The sequence below is a fragment of the Syngnathus leptorhynchus genome, chromosome 11 (assembly GCF_054491065.1).
Source record: "Syngnathus leptorhynchus isolate UIUO chromosome 11, UIUO_Slep, whole genome shotgun sequence".
In the NCBI taxonomy this organism is placed as follows: domain Eukaryota; kingdom Metazoa; phylum Chordata; class Actinopteri; order Syngnathiformes; family Syngnathidae; genus Syngnathus; species Syngnathus leptorhynchus.
This window is the reverse complement of record NC_141205.1, coordinates 7,609,677-7,627,724: the sequence shown is the minus strand read 5'-3', so window position 1 is coordinate 7,627,724 and position 18,048 is coordinate 7,609,677. Positions and strand designations below refer to the sequence as shown.

At 40.9% G+C, this 18,048-nt stretch overlaps 1 protein-coding gene and 2 non-coding genes across 3 annotated transcripts; 1 reads left to right on the top strand and 2 right to left on the bottom strand.

Annotated features, from left to right (window-relative positions):
- The first annotated feature begins 394 nt into the window (after positions 1-394).
- LOC147049229 (sodium-coupled neutral amino acid transporter 3-like) lies at positions 395-17,467 on the top strand. Its single transcript, XM_085924577.1, has 16 exons — positions 395-821; positions 6,351-6,573; positions 7,210-7,303; positions 7,388-7,503; positions 9,521-9,594; positions 9,720-9,812; positions 9,920-10,001; positions 11,247-11,329; positions 12,230-12,288; positions 12,612-12,755; positions 13,134-13,213; positions 13,466-13,566; positions 14,150-14,274; positions 14,457-14,601; positions 14,676-14,779; positions 14,980-17,467. The coding sequence occupies exons 2-16, from the start codon at positions 6,437-6,439 to the stop codon at positions 15,082-15,084; spliced, it is 1,542 nt and encodes a 513-aa protein (XP_085780703.1). The 5' UTR covers positions 395-821; positions 6,351-6,436; the 3' UTR covers positions 15,085-17,467.
- trnae-uuc (transfer RNA glutamic acid (anticodon UUC)) lies at positions 8,899-8,970 on the bottom strand. Its single transcript has one exon. It is a non-coding gene; the product is annotated as a tRNA-Glu (tRNA).
- On the bottom strand, positions 11,441-11,512 carry trnae-uuc (transfer RNA glutamic acid (anticodon UUC)). The gene has a single exon. It is a non-coding gene; the product is annotated as a tRNA-Glu (tRNA).
- Positions 17,468-18,048: the final 581 nt, after the last annotated feature.

Sequence of the window (18,048 nt, the reverse complement as noted above, 5' to 3'; positions counted from 1 at the left end):
TTCACGTGGACCTTCAATTTCTGTGCATGTTTTTCTTAGTGAGCTAAGAGAGGATAGAGATGAAAAAAAAAAACCATCCCCTTCGAGCAACGTGTGCAGATGACCTAGAAATTGAGTCCACACACTCACACACATAGGATGTGTGCACATGACATCCATCCACCGTATACGTTGTTGATTGCGTATCAAGTGACATAAAGACATTGCAATTGGACAGGTTCGTCCGGCAGGTCCACGTGATTTATATTTTTGGATGCTGCTGGAGGAGAGGTGTAAAATAAAAAATAAATAAAAAAAAAGATATATGCATGTGACGTACACGCGCTCATTCACGGCTCCATCATCTCACTGCGCATGCGCGAGCAAACAGGCGGTAAATCCACCACCGCGATAAATTCCCTAACACAATTTATCATCACGGCAAATGGGTGAGTGTATGTTTTTTTAATGCGTGCTTTGACCTTTCCGCCCACACATCATTAATCAGATAGTATGTTATTCGCCTAACGATTAGAAAGGGAAAGAACACGCAGGTGGGGGAGGCGCTCCATCAACATTCCCAACAATCATCTTTGATTGGAGTCGACGCCGTGCGTGCGATAGGCGGACCTAAACAAAAAAAAAAAAAAAAAAGCGCTCTTCACGTCCCAACTCGGAGGAGATTATCGGCCACAATAGATCCAAGGGGAGGCAAAACGCATGACATTCTCGCAGAGGGGGACGGTGACGGACTGAGCTGAAAGCAGGCAGGAAGACACGCGACTGAGCGCTCCATCTCGCGCGGAGATATTCCAGAGTTGGACGACACTTTGACTTCTCCGGTAAGGCTGTCCGTGAATTTCTTTTAACTGTATTCGAAATAAAAACGTCCACGTGACATTGAAAGAATGCACATTAAAAAAAAAGAAAATCTGAATGTACAGTAATAATGCGACACATTTTTAAAGGCATTTTCTTTATTTCCTATATCCTCATGTTTCAACAAATTTAGCCTGAAGGGTGACTCCATAAAGAATGTTTATGCAGGTTATGATTGTATGATTGTAATTGTATTTAACCTTCATTGAGCCAAGGTTTTAATTGGAGAAAAATCTTGTCACACCACAAAACATAAACGTCCCTAAAAATATACAGTGGTCCCTTGAGGTACAAATGACAAGCAAAAATTTGACCCGAGTGACTCAACTCAACAATCAAAAAGACTATTTAATTCCACTCCCAGTTGATATTTATTGTCACACAAATTAAAAATAGATGATTACATATTTGATCTTTAAGACTTGCACAAATTATGCCATTTGATGCTTTAAAACAGACAATATACCAGTATATTTTCCTTTACCAGGAGAGCTCCTTTGTGCCTAATAGCAAAGTACATGTGTATTTGTTTTTACTGCAAGGTCGTAGAATCTCATCCAGTGGTTGACAGCACTGTTGTGGGTGACTCAGTGCACCTGCAGCAGACAAAGTCATCTACTCGTGTATGATGAGTCAGATGAAGGGCTTGAGGGCAACAGGTGGCTACTGGAGGTGACAAGCTGAGCCAGAGCTCACGACTGGTCCACTTTTGGGAATGCAGTATTTCCCATCAGCTGGTATCAAGCGTACCATATTTTGGATCCAACCGGTGAACTCAATTTTGTGTCGTTTTGCTAAATTGATTAGACTTAGCGTGTATGACCATCATCAAACACACATAACTATTCTATCCATCAAATAAGAGTACAGTGACTCCTCATCAGTCTTTGTGACTTCCATGTGGCAATCAGCAGTGTAACACTGTGCCAAGTTGTACTTCCAGCTGGATGAATCCATTTGCCCCCACCATGCGCCCTTTCTTCTGCTCGCATCCCGTGCAATGACGGAGGAAAGATGCCAACAGAGGGTAGCACTTTGTTTTTGGGGGCACATGACTGAGCGGGGAAAGCTATGGTATTATACAACAGTTGGCAGGTTTCAAGCTTTCTTATTGTTCTGACCGCTTTCCTCTGCTGGTGTGTCACTGGTCCCCTTTGTATTCGGCCACTGGACATGCCGCCTTTGTCGATCTGGGGTGGTTGGGAGAACAAAGTCTTTTTGTTGTTTGATGGCTCTTAGGAGAAGTAGAAGTCATGTATTCTACGGCATTGTTTTTCAACCTTTATTGATCCGAGGCACATGATTTATATTTGAGCAAGCTCAAGGCATACCGCCAAAAGTACACCTGCTGAAAAAAATATGTTGTTGCTTTTGTGTTGTTTTTATTCTGTTGTTATTTGCTATGCTCCAGTACACACACTACCATAGCCAAATTCAGAATTAATCTGATGACAATTCACAGTGGAAGAAGCAATGGCTAATCAAGCTAGTTTTTTATTGTATGTACATTTTTTAGTAATAATCACAAATTGAAAATAAACAGAAAACATTTATATATATTTCAAAGATTCAGAAAATTCTACCTCAATGATTAAGAAAAAAAACAATTGGACCAAAAAATTGGATGTCAGTACTCTGGATTTGAATCTCTGCCTTAGTTACCCTCAAAGTAACCTCTGAGCTAAACCTCCACATTGCGTGTCGCTAAGCATCATCAACAAATAGGCACGGACGATAGCAAGGCTACAATATTTTTTAAAGTGCACGTATGCCACAGTGTGTTTACTACTTTCATTTCAGGCAGCAGCCATGTTCATCAGCACATGCAGCAGCACTTCAACGCTCCTTTGTGACATGTCGTTGGGTTAGAGGCTAGAGCGAGGTTATTCACTCCTCTGGAGCTATTTTTAAACACAAACAAGGATGTATGGAACAGCCTGAGCGGGTTCATCCTAACATCCCTCGAGATGCTTCCGAATCTGATCATCCAGACCTTTCCGGGGGATTTTGATTTGCAATAAAATATTCCCCTGATAGATCTATTAGTTGCCCATCAGCAAAATGGTGACCCTTTTATAATCTCTTAATCTGCTGAAAATCTCTTTCTGATCATAGGCGGGAAGGGCGGGTGAGGAATTTGCATTAGAAATTTTAAGTGAGCCATATTTGTTGTATTTCCTCCCCCATTTTTTTGAATGTACAAATCATTGACCGTCGATGATGCATTACACTGAATTAAATTTTCAAATAATCCAATTAAATGAAATGAAATAAAATCCGGTGAGAACGTCATCAAGTCGAACGCACTTGTGACTTACAAAATACCAAGTTGCACATTTGATCTGTCTCTGAGGAGAAAAACAAACGTGCGCATGCATATGAATGACGAAGGATGAATCAGAGTGCACAGTCAGTCTGTTCAGGTATCACTTTAGGAATAACAATCAACAAAACTGCTCCGGATCTGACGTCTCCCAGGACAAAGGCTTGCGTCAGAGCAGGCCAAATCAAGGCTCAACTTGCGCTGGCTGCCAAAGTGAGGTTCTGATTTGGAGGAGGTCTCAAATAAACATAGGCTTCTTTTTTCGACTCAAACAAAGACCACCACAATGTATCATTTGATAAAACAACTCTAGATTATCAGATGTGTTTAAATGAACTATCACTACTTTTTTGCCTCCCAGTTCATGTTTTTAGGAACGTTGTTCAACGGTTATATTCTGGGTGTCCTAGAGTCGGCACAATCCGACAGTTGACAAAGATTTAGCGTCATGCTGTCAGTCGATCTGTGTTCTGCAGAGCTCTATGACGCATTAGGAAAAGGAAAAACACCAGAGAGATAGAAAAAGTGCCCGAGCGAGAGAAGGAAGGAATTAATTATCTTGGTAACAAGTTTCTGCAGATGTGCGCATTTTTAAATTTCAAATTTGCTGCAGGAGTGATTTGAATCGTGTACACGCAGTAGAACTGCAAAGAAGTGACTTCTCTCATATTCTTTTGTATATTTTTAGGATTAGAGGATCTATTATATCTCGGGAACCAATTTACGAGGTTTTCCATTCTACTGATTTTCTTCTTGTTGTTTTGACTTGCAAGCACTAATGGTGACAACTAAATTCAAAGTAAGCAGAAGTTTATCAGGTAGCATGAAAAATATTATTTCTAGTTACTGTCACTGAAAGTGGGAGCGATTCTTACCCATTTAGGTCTGTACTTTATTATACTGCCCCTGGTGGCCAAATTGGTCATACCTGTTGGGACAACACAATGAGATGAATTGAGGCATTAAATTGTAATGCAAAAACTATTTCATTCTTTACATTCAATAGAAGCGCAGTCAGGGAACACAATTCTTGAAGGCACCACTGTGTTCAGCTATAGGGTGGCGTCATTACGTAGCTCTGTTCCATCAAGCGATACATTTCGGTTCAGTACACCACACCCTAATGTGTTTAGTGTTTCCACCGCAGGTATCTACACGGGATGCTGATAGCTGCATTGAGCTCCTTAAATAGCATGACATCATAGCACCAGGACACAGACCAGCGATTTCAACAAAAACGTACCTACTGAATTTGAATCCTTCAACTCATGATCATAAAAATCTGTAGCTCTTAATCATCAACACAATATTTACACTTTTGTTTTGCTTTTGTTATTGGCTCGCATGATGCATGCCATTCATTCCAATTGAGTCAGGTTGTGTTTGGTAAGTGATAGAATTGCAAAGCCTCTTCTGTCTTGATTGCAGGAGAGATGACTCTCACCAATCAGCTCTGCTGTTTCAGGCCATTGAGGTGGCACTCCTGTCACCGGACAGCCTATCGTCCATTATCCTCGAATGGCTTCCCCTTACTCTCCTTGAGATTTGTGCACCCTGTGAGTGGCAGCTCGGTTCTGTGCAGCGATTTGTCCAATGCGAGAAAGAGACCATCGCTGCCGTCAGCAGTTCTACCACAACTGCACACGAATAAAAGACCGTGGCATTTTATGAATCCAAGGTGGCATCTTTTCAATTCGAGTTTTTTTTTTTTTTTTGTCATCCTCTCAAGTGGTCCAACAAACTACAGCCAAGGGGGCCCCGGCAGTATAATGATGCCCTGGCACAATAGTACCACTGTTACCCAACCTGTTCCCAGGAAACGGCACAACATGCGCCATTGTGCACTGTGCTTTGCTTGCCCGACCACGTTGCCCGGGCTTAGGCGCAGACACGGAGAGGCCTGGCCAAGCTCGCGGCAACGCGTTCGCCGAGACACGGGAATGACGGATGACGTCTAGGTGTATTCACCTCTCGCTATGCTTGACGTGCTAATATTACAAAAAGCTACATTAGAAGGAAGGCTGCTGAAGCGGAAGAAACCCCGGAGGGGGGCTAGCAAAGAGCGCAGAGTGGTTGCCAGGAATGGTGCGACAGAAAACCCCTCTACATTGTTGCTATGTCGAACGCGCCTCAATAAACAAGGGGACCGAGGGAGACGTGTCAGACGGCTGAAACCGGTTGGTAGCTGGTCCGAGCTGGTTCCCCTCTTTATATCTGTGTGGCATTTGTGTGTGTGTGTGTGTGTGTGTGTGTGTGGCACCCAGCGTGATCTCCCCCTCAAGCCTTCAGAGGTGCTTTTGCAACACAGCAAAAAGGACCTTTCAGTACCAGCCAGCTGGAGGGGTGGCGGGGCAGGACGGGGGGGCTATGGTCAGCACCGTCCAGGAGAAACATGTCACGGGCGCCTTTCTGAGCCAGCAGGTCATCTAAGAAAGCACCGCATGACTCCCAGGAAATAGCCAAGTGTGTCACACTTAAATTCAAGTCCCTCCTTCCGCTGAGCTTCTACCTGTCAGTTGATATGTCAATTATGCTTGGAATTTGTCTTTTTTTTCATCAAGAGCCATGAAACCTTCATTTCTGGCTATGAGTCATCTCATATTGTATTCATGGTTTTTGTTGACCCCCAATGAAATTAGAACTCATTCTATTCAGTTTGACAAATTGCTTTTAAAGCTGAGTATAATCATTTTCTATTAACTCTGCCCTGTTGAACATTTTCATTGGCAGAGGAGACCAATGGTTTTTGATAATCATTTTTAGGGGAATGTAATTGTGTGTATGAATGTCATGTTAATATTTAATTGTGCAGTTACCCTGTAGAAGTCTCAAAGACTGCAGCTTAGGAGGGAAAAAAAAACCGGCTTAATTTCTGTCAGCCATAGCGTGATAACGTGATATGTTGTGATAAATCCACAGATCTTGCATTCTTCTTGTAATTTGATTGATAATTTATGGACTTTTTTTTTTTTTTTTTTTACACCACAAGGTTGTTTTTCTTTGTAACTTAGCAGCTCTAATTTTAATAGATTGTATAAGTAAATGTTTGCCATTTTTAGCATAATCCTATTTTATAAAACCAAAACATATGTACAACAAATCTGACGCAGTTTAATTTTTTAACACTTGATGAAATGGATTAATAATGTTCATATTTTCCCATCCGCAGATCTCTAGTCAAAAGTAAGCAGCATATTCCTCTAGGAGGAGGCCATACCTGAAGCCCCTTGCATAACCAAAGGCAGCAGAGAAGCCATGAGTGAAGATAAGCCTGCAGAGAGCGCAGAGACGGCCCCCGCTGAGATGAATGCCATTCCTAATGGAAAAGGTCACGATGCGGTCGATGAGACCACTGCATCGCTCACCACCTCACCTGTGGATGATGGCCCAACGTGAGTATCTAAACACTGGAATTAACCACGGAAGAATATTTGCCCGATTTTTAGAATCAAACATTCATCACAGTTGAGATAATGTAGGCTCACTGGTAGTGATGTCATCATCCCAACAGTCTAGTTACTATAGTAACTGTCCCATAACTGCAGGCTTTAGGGCACCATCCTCCAAACAGTGAATGTAACGTAAGTGGCTTCAAGCAAGACGGCGACTTCCTTCCGATTGAAAAACAGTTAGCGCTGTATAATTGCCTGAGCTAAAAGCTCAATTATCTCGTCCCTGTTGTCCGGCAGTCATTTTCCAGCATGTCCCTCCTTTGCTCATAAACAATCCTGTCATCATATTGTTATTGTATTATGACCCAGTATCATCTTCTAATTGGGCACTCGTTGGCTGATGGATGTCCTCTCGACATCCGCTTTAAATTTCACTTGGTGTTTTCTGTCAGTATTAGAATTTCACCTTTAAAAAGTTGTGATGGATCTATGCTTGATAAATTAACTGTACTGTTTGACAAATTTATATTCTGTTTTGTTTTCACGATGAGTGATTCTAATGAGGACGTGATATTGACTGAGCAACCAGTTGTCATCTAACATCTCATGGCTAGTATTTGTGTTTCTTCACTGAAGCCCAAACAGAACTGAGAATACAGAAGCCAATCAGCCAGAAGGACAAGAGATCGCGTCAGCCGGCGACAACAGCAAAACGACACGATTTACCGATGTAAGGTCATGTGACTCTCAATGTGAAATGTATGAGACATGCTCTGGAGTAGTAACCTAGTCTTCATTTCTCTTATGGTGATAGTTTGAGGGGAAAACATCATTCGGGATGTCCGTCTTCAACTTGGGCAATGCAATCATGGGCAGCGGAATCCTCGGACTGGCTTATGCAATGGCCAACACAGGAGTCGTTCTCTTTTTGTAAGTTTGCATCTGAAAATGCAGTGGAACTTCTAAGTTTGGTTACATTCTGTCCTGGATCCTCCTGGACTCCATATTTGTTGTTTTTCTCCATCAAAAATGTAACTCAAATGAATCTGTTCCATGTCCAAACTAACATTTAATCATTCAGACCTGACACATCACATCACATGCAGAATTCACACGGAAAAAAATAATTATTTTAGGAAGATTGGGATTCATCAAAGATGGCACCTGGCAAGGCTCGCAAATGTTTTTTGTTTTTACAGTTACAGTTGAAGCATCTCAAAATAGGGTCATTAGAACGTCTGATAACATCGACACTTTTTTGTCTGACACTTTATTACCTTCTGTATGTTTTTTGCACCTCTACTGGGAAGTGTGAGATGAAGGTGCTCAATATTTTTCTGATAAAAGAAATCAAGTCCATCACAGTGTCTGTCTCTCTATCTATCTAGCTAATTAGCTGAAAAAATAGTATAAAGGTGCCTTAATTTTTGAAGTAACATGATGAGACTTGAATTTTAGTTTTGGTCCCATCATAATCTCCCCCTTAAATTATTATGTAATATAATTTGTGGTGTTTTCCAAAGCAGTCATATCTTGAGGATTTACCCTCGTGTTCCACAAAGCTTCTTATATTGAGCTGACTTGTGTGGTCTCAAGTTTTTCACTTTTTGAACTGGCTGAACCCAGTGTGTTTCTTTGACTCTTGGCCTGTGGTTCACATTTTACGCTGACTTTTACACTGCTGGCATGGCCTTGAATTCTTGGGCAATGCCCCATTCACATGCGCCCTGCCATTGACTGGAGACTAGTCCAGAATGTATTATGCCTTTTACCTTTATAGTCAATTGAGAAAGGCTCCAACCTGAGCACAGCTTTGGAAAGTTGTGACTATAGTTGACAACATAATTCCGGTAATTTATAAAAATGCAGTTTTGATAAGGAACCATTCAACTTGTATTCTAGCGAGTCAACTAACCAAACAAACATTGACTGCTTCCGAGGTTTCAGCACATCAGTGGCTCAAGCCAAGCTCGAAATGCAGTGTGGTGGAAAGCTATGAGCAGGGCAACAGTGACCCGAGTGTGTCACTTTGTATGATTGTCAGCAGATCTGTCCTCCCACTGCCACTCGACTGACTAAACTCCTCCACCTCAAAGCGGCCCGGCATTCTTCCACATTGACCCACGCTGAAATAACAAACTGTTAGTTGTCTGAGCGTCATTGCGAGTTTGCTTAAGAAAGAATTTGGGTGGTGAAGATCCGTCTGTCTTCTGACGCTAATCCTGTTCAGGCCTCTGGGGTAATGGAGCATATCCTATCTGAATCGATCAGAAAAGGGAGAATGTAATTCACACAATCATTTTTTTGGGTATTAGATAAAAATACTTCCCATACCGGGAGTTGAACCCGGGCCACCTGGGTGAAAACCAGGGATCCTAACCGCTAGACCATATGGGAGTGGTATTTTGAAAAATGCAACGTCTAATGCGATTTCAAGAAAGTGCTCAGATCAGCTAAGTCCGTGCTTGGATATATGAAAAAAAAAAAGATGTGCCACTTTTTACTTTTAGGCTCACTGTCCCACATTTTGAAAGTGGTTCAACATACATTAGTGAAGACAATTTTCACGGGTGGAGACAGAACAGAACGTAGGACGGAGATTATTGTTGACTCTGGATTCTCCCTCAATCCGTCAATCAGAACATTGCGTCATTTCTTATCAAAGAGTCCATCTGCTGTGTGGTTGCTTAGTGCAGCAGAGGGTAAAGGGCAACCAACTTGATCAGCTGCAGCAACAATCCAAGATAGAGGCGAGCCACGGGGACTCGCCAGCGTGTTTCTACAGCCCAGCTGTCGAAATAACCTACAGTACATGCTTACTAAGTGCAGTGCGAAGTAAAGAAATGGATGTATGACTTGCAAGTTCTAGTTTGGTTTGGTTAAAGAATGAAAAGCTATTTTTGCTGGCAATCATTCATCCATTCATGCTGTGTTTTCTTTTTTTCAGGGTTCTCCTAACGGCAGTGGCCGTCCTTTCATCATATTCCATTCATTTACTGCTCAAGTCTTCTGGTATTGTCGGTATGTAATTTGTTTGTAGTATTTAAAATCTCTTCTTTAATAATATTCTACAAGCGCAATATTATTCCAAAATATGATGCCACAGAGAATATATTATTTTGATTTTTTTTTACTTCCCTTTTAAGGTATCCGTGCTTATGAGCAGCTTGGCTACAGAGCTTTTGGCACACCGGGGAAGATGGCAGCAGGTATCGCCATCACGCTCCAAAACATTGGAGGTGAGCATGCACGATTCAAATTTGTCTTTTCCTAGTGCAAAATACAAAACTGTCTTTTACCAGTAAATTCTCTTCATGTGAAATCTTGTGTTTTGCCCCTTTCACAGCAATGTCCAGTTATCTTTACATAGTCAAGTATGAGTTTCCTCTGGTCATTCAGGCCTTCCTTAAAGTGGATAAACCAGCAGGGTGAGTCATCGATCCATGACATCAAATCGTTCATTTCCATTTTTTTTAGTCACAAGGATAAACAGCACCTACAGCGACCTGCATATATCAAATGGGAAGCGTCTCATTTCTTTTCATTTACACCTACCGCTGATGTGGCAGCATTTTGGATAACAACAGCATCATTTTCTGGTTGAATTCACAATGACAGAAAATACCTAATGGCGCCAATGCGGTGACTGACTGTCATCTCATGTGTCGGGTTAACATCCGGAGTCGTGCCAGTAAAACATGCGGCGCAGCTGGCGTGTGAACAGCTGTGATAGTACCCCCGAAGGAGAAGAGCAGCATGGCAGAACCGGGAAAGTTTCATAAAAACACGAGTGCAAATGTAAAACCATAGGATATCTCTTGCCATATGCAGGTGGCCACAAGGACAAACAATGCTCACTTCCTTGGGAGTTGGGGTGTGATGTTACCCCTTCACCCATTCACTCTTACCCCACTTTCGCTCAGACCCCTTAACTCGTTCACTGCCATTGACGTCTATAGACGTCAAAGCTCTAGTTTAACTAGCGCCGAAGGAGTTAAAAGAGAAATAAAGAGTTCCTCAGTGGTTTAATTGACCCTTTGGAATTTGGTGGATCGATTTTCTACCCCAAAATTTGGATTGTCCTCTGTAAGCCGAATATAAATATGGTTGGACAGTTCTAGTTAAAACCTCTTGCGAACAATGCTTGTCTATTTTCTCCAGACCAATCAACATTGTGTGTTTATGCGTAGCTGGCATGTTGATCGGCAGGTTTTGTTTTTTTACACATCTGTGCCTTTATACAAGGCGGAAGGGTTGTGTGTGGGTGTGTGTGTGTGTGTGTGGTAATCAGGGAAAGATTGAATCTCTGGACCAGATGGCCAGAGGGCAGGATGACAACAGGCGAGATGAGCCTCTACATTTTTTTTTTTTTTTACATTGTGTGTTAGTGCTAGACGGGCTACAAAGAGGGGGTGCGCATCCATGCAATTTCCCCACTTGATACGAAAGACAAAGTGAATCACCCTGACTAAAAATAGCTTTGTTTTGGCAGTAGCGTGGCAAATTGTATCACGGTCATGCGTTGCAAAACTTCTCCCCTCCAGTCAAAATCTTGTTTCACGTAATCATGTTTATCTGTATTAAGAATTCAGTTAGTCCCCTCTTAATTATTAAGATAGTTTCTTCTATGTATGTGTTTGTAACCATACATTTGTTTTCCTGCCTCCCTACAGTGAATGGTACTTGAACGGCAACTACCTTGTGATCATTGTATCCATTGCTGTGATTTTGCCACTGGCGCTTATGAAACAACTTGGTGAGTGAATGAATTGCTAATAGTAATACTTAGGTTACCTAAGCTTTATTAGTATATACTAATAAGGTGAGATATGTAAGAGCAAGGAAGTTCTGGGGTCGTAGTAAAATATTCCCATACCGGGAGTTGAACCCGGGCCACCTGGGTGAAAACCAGGGATCCTAACCGCTAGACCATATGGGACACATACATTTCTGAGTTGGATTAGACCAGTCCTTCTTTTTATATACATTATAGGCTGCAATGCTTCCTGAAACCAGTCAGGCACACACTTCACAACACTGATCTGTAATTGCCTTGGCCAACTTTACATCATCCGACTGCAAAAGTCTCATTCCATATAATTTCCATCCTCTGCATAGACTCCAGTAAGTCTATTTCAGCTTCCACAATGTCAAAGACTGTGTGACTCTCCTGCTCCAAATTTAAATTGACTGAAATCAGCCGCTTCCATTAGGAAAACAAATTGGCTGTGTTCACTCCCAGTATGGCGCAAACGCCCCTTTCTATGAAAATACCACGACAGTATCCATCCATTCATCTGAACGGCTTACCCTCACAAGGGCCCACCCAGCTGTCTTCGGATGGTAGGCAGGTTCCAGCACTGATTTTATTCATGTATGTACAAAGGCAAAGTGTCTGACTATCATGGAGTGCAAAATAGCGCAGTTAGTCAATAATGAGCTCCTACTACCATGAACTCATTAGAGAATCTAATATTAGAGTCTCTCCACTGTCAGGTGGCGAGCGAACACATATTTTCAGTGGAGCTTCTCAAGTCTACATTCAATGACACTAGTCAGAAACTGTACAAATGTTGTGGTGCTCAACTTTGATGGTGGCGTCATTACATTTTTTAAACATGTAGTAAGGCTAACAAACTGTTTCTTTTTTTTTCAGGCTATTTGGGATACACCAGTGGCTTCTCCTTGAGCTGCATGGTGTTTTTCCTCATCGCGGTACGTCGAGTCGGACATTTGATGTCTTAAGGATAAACATCAACATAGTCATAATGGATGAGTACATGCTGATAGACTGTGATCATCTTGTAATAAGCTTCGCACTTTTATCTTACCACCAGCTTTTGTATTCTCTTTGTGTGCTGCTGTTCCAGGCTATGCTGATTGTCTGACTTTTACTGACCTACTTTTGGCTGTGCGAGCTGTAATCCATGCATTGCTCTCTCGTTCGCTCCCCTCCTCTTCCTTTTGGGCCATGCGGTATATTCGATATGCTAACTGCATCTTTAGAGTTCATGCAAGTGTGTTTTGCACCTCTGCAGGTTATTTACAAGAAGTTCAACATCCCCTGTCCATTTGTGGACTTTGCCATCAACGGTACTGCCGGCGGCCTCCTGAACATCACAGATCCCGGTGGAGCGGACGACCCTGCCTGCATTCCCAAAATGGCCAACCTCAATTCTCAAGTAAGGTTCAGGCTTTTGTTATCTCCAGCATGCTGCCCGTGACAGATCACAGTCCAAGCATGGTCACGCTTGGCTTGAAGCACTCTGTCACACCCTAACCTGAGACATTTATTATCAAGCTGGTCATGATGAAAAGAGATTCAAACAGAATTGTGAGCTAACAGTTAGCGTATTGTTAGCAAATTGCAAAGCAGGTTAGCCAAAGCACAGCCCCGGTGCTTAGAAGCTGCCATTCAAGGCATTGTAACTCAGGGGAGTTAATCACGGGAAACAATTAGCTCTGTCAAGTGTAACGGCCATTAAAGCACAAAACCGGTGATTAAGACGTCCGAGATGGCGCCGCTGTATCTATGGTGACCTTCTGGGGTTCATTTTCAGACTGCCTACACCATCCCCATCCTGGCGTTTGCCTTTGTGTGCCACCCTGAGGTGCTGCCCATCTACACAGAGCTACGCAAGTATGTGCTTATGATGGGAAAAAAAAGCTCCAGCTTCCTTTTTGGGAAGATAATCCACTCCCTGGCAAACAAGAGCGCTGCAATGTCAACTTTGTGTTTGGCTGATCCCCTCACACTCTTTTTATTTATTTTTTTTTATTTATTTTTTTATGTTTTGGCACTCCGTGAATGACCGTGCATGTTGTTCATGTCGGTAAAACTAACACGCTATTGTTGTGTATTTGTGTGATATCACTTACTATTGTATTTCAGCCCCAACAAGAAAAAGATGCAGCATGTGGCCAACATGTCCATTGCAGTCATGTACGTGATGTATTTCCTGGCTGCTCTTTTTGGATACTTGACCTTCTATGGTGAGGAATGTTCCCACCTCCCACTGCAGAATTTTTGCTCTACTTTGCTATATTCAACCATTTGGATGATTAATCTCTGCTCTGGTGCCTTAAAATAAATTGTCACACATAGATGGTGGTCTGGGTTAACGTCAGTGTTGTATGACTGGAACATTGTCATAAATCAATGCTGCAGAGATAAAAAGGAAAAAAAAAATACTGTAGTGTAGTAAAACTAAGGACATCATTGCCCTCTAGCGGACACAATTAAGATAATGCCTGTCAATTCATCCAAGTAGATTGTCTTATGTAGATTCTTGTAATATTTGCAGCAGTAATTGAGCTATTTTAGGGAGCTGAGAAAAATGTATTCAATTGTATTTACCATTTGCTAATTGAGTTACTGTCATCAATTTAACATACATTCAAAAATTTTAATCAAATTAAATAACTACGACAATATTAAAATGAGCATAAATTGACATTCAATTTTACATCTTATGCATTTTTTTTTACTCATGAGCTACGAATAACTTGGCTTGTCAACCAAATGTTTGCAATTTTGAAAATGTGTATGTTCTGTCCATTTTTCTTCATCATGCAGGTGAAGTAGAAGCCGAGCTGCTTCATACCTACAGTCGCATTGACCCGTATGACACGCTGATTTTGTGTGTGCGCGTCGCTGTGCTCATTGCCGTCACACTCACAGTGCCCATCGTTCTCTTTCCCGTAAGTAACCACCGGCAGTGGCATATTTGTGAAAACCGTAATTGAGTTGTAATTGCGTATAAGTGCCACAAGAGGACAGCAAATCACTTAAATCAAGCCATGAAGCACCACCCAGTACGGTTAGCGGTGGTTTGCTGTAGCAGCAACTTTGCTCAACATCTGTTGTGCCTCTTTGTCATCAGGTACGAAGAGCCATCCAGCAGATGATGTTCCCAAATAAGACCTTCAACTGGCCACGCCACATCGCCATAGCATTCACTCTGCTCATGTTCATTAACCTGCTGGTCATCTTTGCCCCAAACATCTTGGGCATCTTTGGGATCATAGGTATGAACACCAAAAAACCACCATAGTGCCAAACTTCCAAACCATGCATAGAATAACTTTTTGTGTGTTTCCAGGTGCCACATCTGCCCCTTGTCTTATTTTCATCTTTCCTGCTGTCTTCTACATTCGTATTGTACCCAAAGAGGAGGAGCCATTACGCTCAACTCCCAAAATCCTGGTAAGGAATGACAAATAATGTTACAGTTGTACTCATGGATTTACAGTACATATCCTGGCAGAACATTGAGATCCTGCTCTAAAGTGTTGACTTGACCTCGTGCTTTGGATCTTTTGTTTTCATTCCTCTTGCTCGGTCTCACTATAATTTGAAGTGTGTTCAAAGTTTAAAATAATAATCATTTTCTGTCTCTCATATAGGCGGCCTGCTTTGCTGGCCTCGGCTTCCTGTTCATGATAATGAGTCTGAGTTTTATCATTATTGACTGGACTTCAGGCAGCAGCAAAGCCAGCACGGGCCACTAAACGGCCTTCAGCCTCGTCCAGGAATTTAACTTTCCTTTTGGTTGAGTGAGTTTATGTCTTGCTATTCTTCATGGTTTTGACTCTTCCATAGAGAATTTGGGAGGAGTTGACACTGTCTCTGCACAAAACAAACTTTGTACTGTACATCCTGCCACACAACACTAGCCGGAAAAAATCAGAAGTCTACTTTTATTTTTATTAAGGTTAAGAGGGTGTGCCTTGTTAGGTGAGATGTATATAAGATGGATAAGCAACAATTTAGGAAGCAGATTTCTTTCCACATTCATCTGTCACTGCGCTGACTATGAGCCTGTGGCACATCATGCTATGGTGATCTGGTTCCCAACGCTGCTGAGATGACAATACACACATTCCTTCAAACCTCTAAACTGTACTGAATGGAAGAAATGCTTCTACAATATATCTGCAACCTTCAGCTTCCATCTTAGCTGTTGTGTGGCATACACAAAGCACATTTTCAGCAACATTTCTTCCTCTCTCAAAGTGTATATTTTCAGTTACGTTTGCTTCTTCTCGATTCAAATTTAGCTCCTCGCCGTTCTAAAATGAAGTGGTGCCTTGAGATGCAAGTTTAATTTGTCTTCTTTCCCAAATGAAATGAATTAAAAAGTCACGGCCTTTCCCCATTCGCCCACAAAGAAAGCATTATTTTTTTATGATGAGTTTTTAATAAGCAAAGTACATGTTGTAGTCAATCTCAATTTTATCTGCAGTAATATTAATTTACTTTGGCCATAGTTTGGCTTTGAATTATTCATTGTAACACCAATAATATTCGTTAGCTCGTTTATGGTGTTTTCCTTTTTTTTTTTAGCTTTAAGCTAAGAAAATGTTATTAAGGCAAAGCTAAATGATCGTTTCGAATACACAATATATAATTATCCTGGGTCACTCTTATCTCAAGGCATCACCGTTTTGTGTTTTTGTACATTGAAGACCTCATGAAAGTTACCTCTCAGTGTTCCTATTCCTTGATGACTTTAAAATAAAATGCGCATTGTTTCACGTAGACAACAGGGTCCATTTAAACAGTAACTAGCAACAGTTGTGTCTTCACTAAAGTGGAAGTCAAGGGGGGGAAAAAAACTCTCAGCAATATCAAAAACTATTTTTGATTAACATATTGGTGGAATAAGAATTAATCGTTTTCAACCATTTACTGCCCTCTGCTGGCAACTAGTATTAACATCAAAATGCATTAAATGCATCAAAATGCCATTGGGCACAAGATGCCGAAAGTCACATGACCAAAACCTGGAAAAAACTCCTGAGCCATGACTTCCATTTTAATACCGTCCTCCTATCATGGAAATGACAAAGATGCTATTCTGTTAGCAGTGTTGCTGTTTTGCATCAGCACTTTCTTCAACTAAAAAGCACAACATCTCGTAGCCGTTCTTAAGGGTTTGGTTTGATGTGTGTGTGTGTGTGTCCCTTTTGTATAACACAATATATGCTGTATTAATCAACCTAATGTAAATTCCATAAAAGTAGCAAAGCGTCAATGGATGTTACTTGAATTAACATGAAGTTTTCTAATGTTCCTCTACTGTCCAATTTAGTAAGGTGAAGGCAACTTAGTTGGCTGTATCGTTGCAAGTTTGTCATATTTATAACACCACAACTGTGGTGACTATATGCAGTGGTGTCAAATTTATATTCACAAGTCATGTGTTGGAATCTAATCTAGTGCAAATGTGTTTATGACGTCAGCTGTGGTAACTTATGCTGCTCAAAAGCATTGGTGATCTTGTCAACCTTGTACGTATTTTAACATTTTTTTACACATTGTCAAACTTGTCCGTGCTGTGTTACACAGCAAATATTGTCCGTCTCCCTTTTTGTTAGTTACAATGTGTCTGCTTATGATGTTTTTTTGTTTGTTGGTGTGCAGAGTGATTCATTTTGGGTCAGCCACTGTTTCCTCGTCATTAAAATAGGGGTGAAAAATATTCAATATTTTGGTTATCCATGCGCAACAGAAAATGCCACAAAAAATATCAATATTAACTGTGATGATCTGTGTTGGTGCCTGATGAAAAAAGCCCTCTTTGAAACCTTTGTCAGTTCTCAGTGACCCACTTTGTGATGTATTAATTAAAAGTATTAATAACATTGACATTGGCCAGCATTTATAAATAAATGTAAATACATGTAGACCCTTTATATTCGATATGCATATCTAGTTTGTATACTGTAAATAGCAGTAAAAACTTTGGTCCAATACAAAAATATATAATAATTTTCAAAGTGCTTTTAAATCTCCTGTCCTTCAATTGGTGTCTATTTTCTTGTATGTCCATATTTGAATATGTCGCTGGCAGTATCGTACTGTAAACAATGTTGCAATAAAGATAATGAACGTCCCGATTTACGTCTCAGATGATGACTTCCGATGATGATGTTACTTATTTGTGTCATGTTCAGGACATCATACATATGGAATACAACAATATGGAATTTAAAAAAAATACAGTTTGGACGTTTATATAATTGTTGACATGTTAAACTTAGAAACCTTTATTAGTACCACTTATGCACCTAAAAAAATATAATTAAGGTTGGATTGAGAATTATAGCAACCACTTTTCTTCCACTTTATGTATCCTTTATTGCACTGTGACATTGTGTACATTTTCTTTTTTTTTTTTGAATGAAAATGAAGCTAGAATTATAGAAGAATTTCTGGTGCACATTACCCCAAACAGACAAATATTAAAGCTTTCATCAAAAGTATGTAAGGGTAATTTTATTATTAAATTATTATACATACTTTTTTTTTCATTTCATCAACGAATGACCTGGCCCATCTGTTTGTTAAAAAAAAAATCAGCCTTTGAGCGCAGAAAGAAACCAATGGTACGTACTTGCGTAAGAGTAATTTGATGACGGAGTGGCGTTCGACTACATTTCCCATAAAGCAGCTCGGTCGCTCTCTCTCTC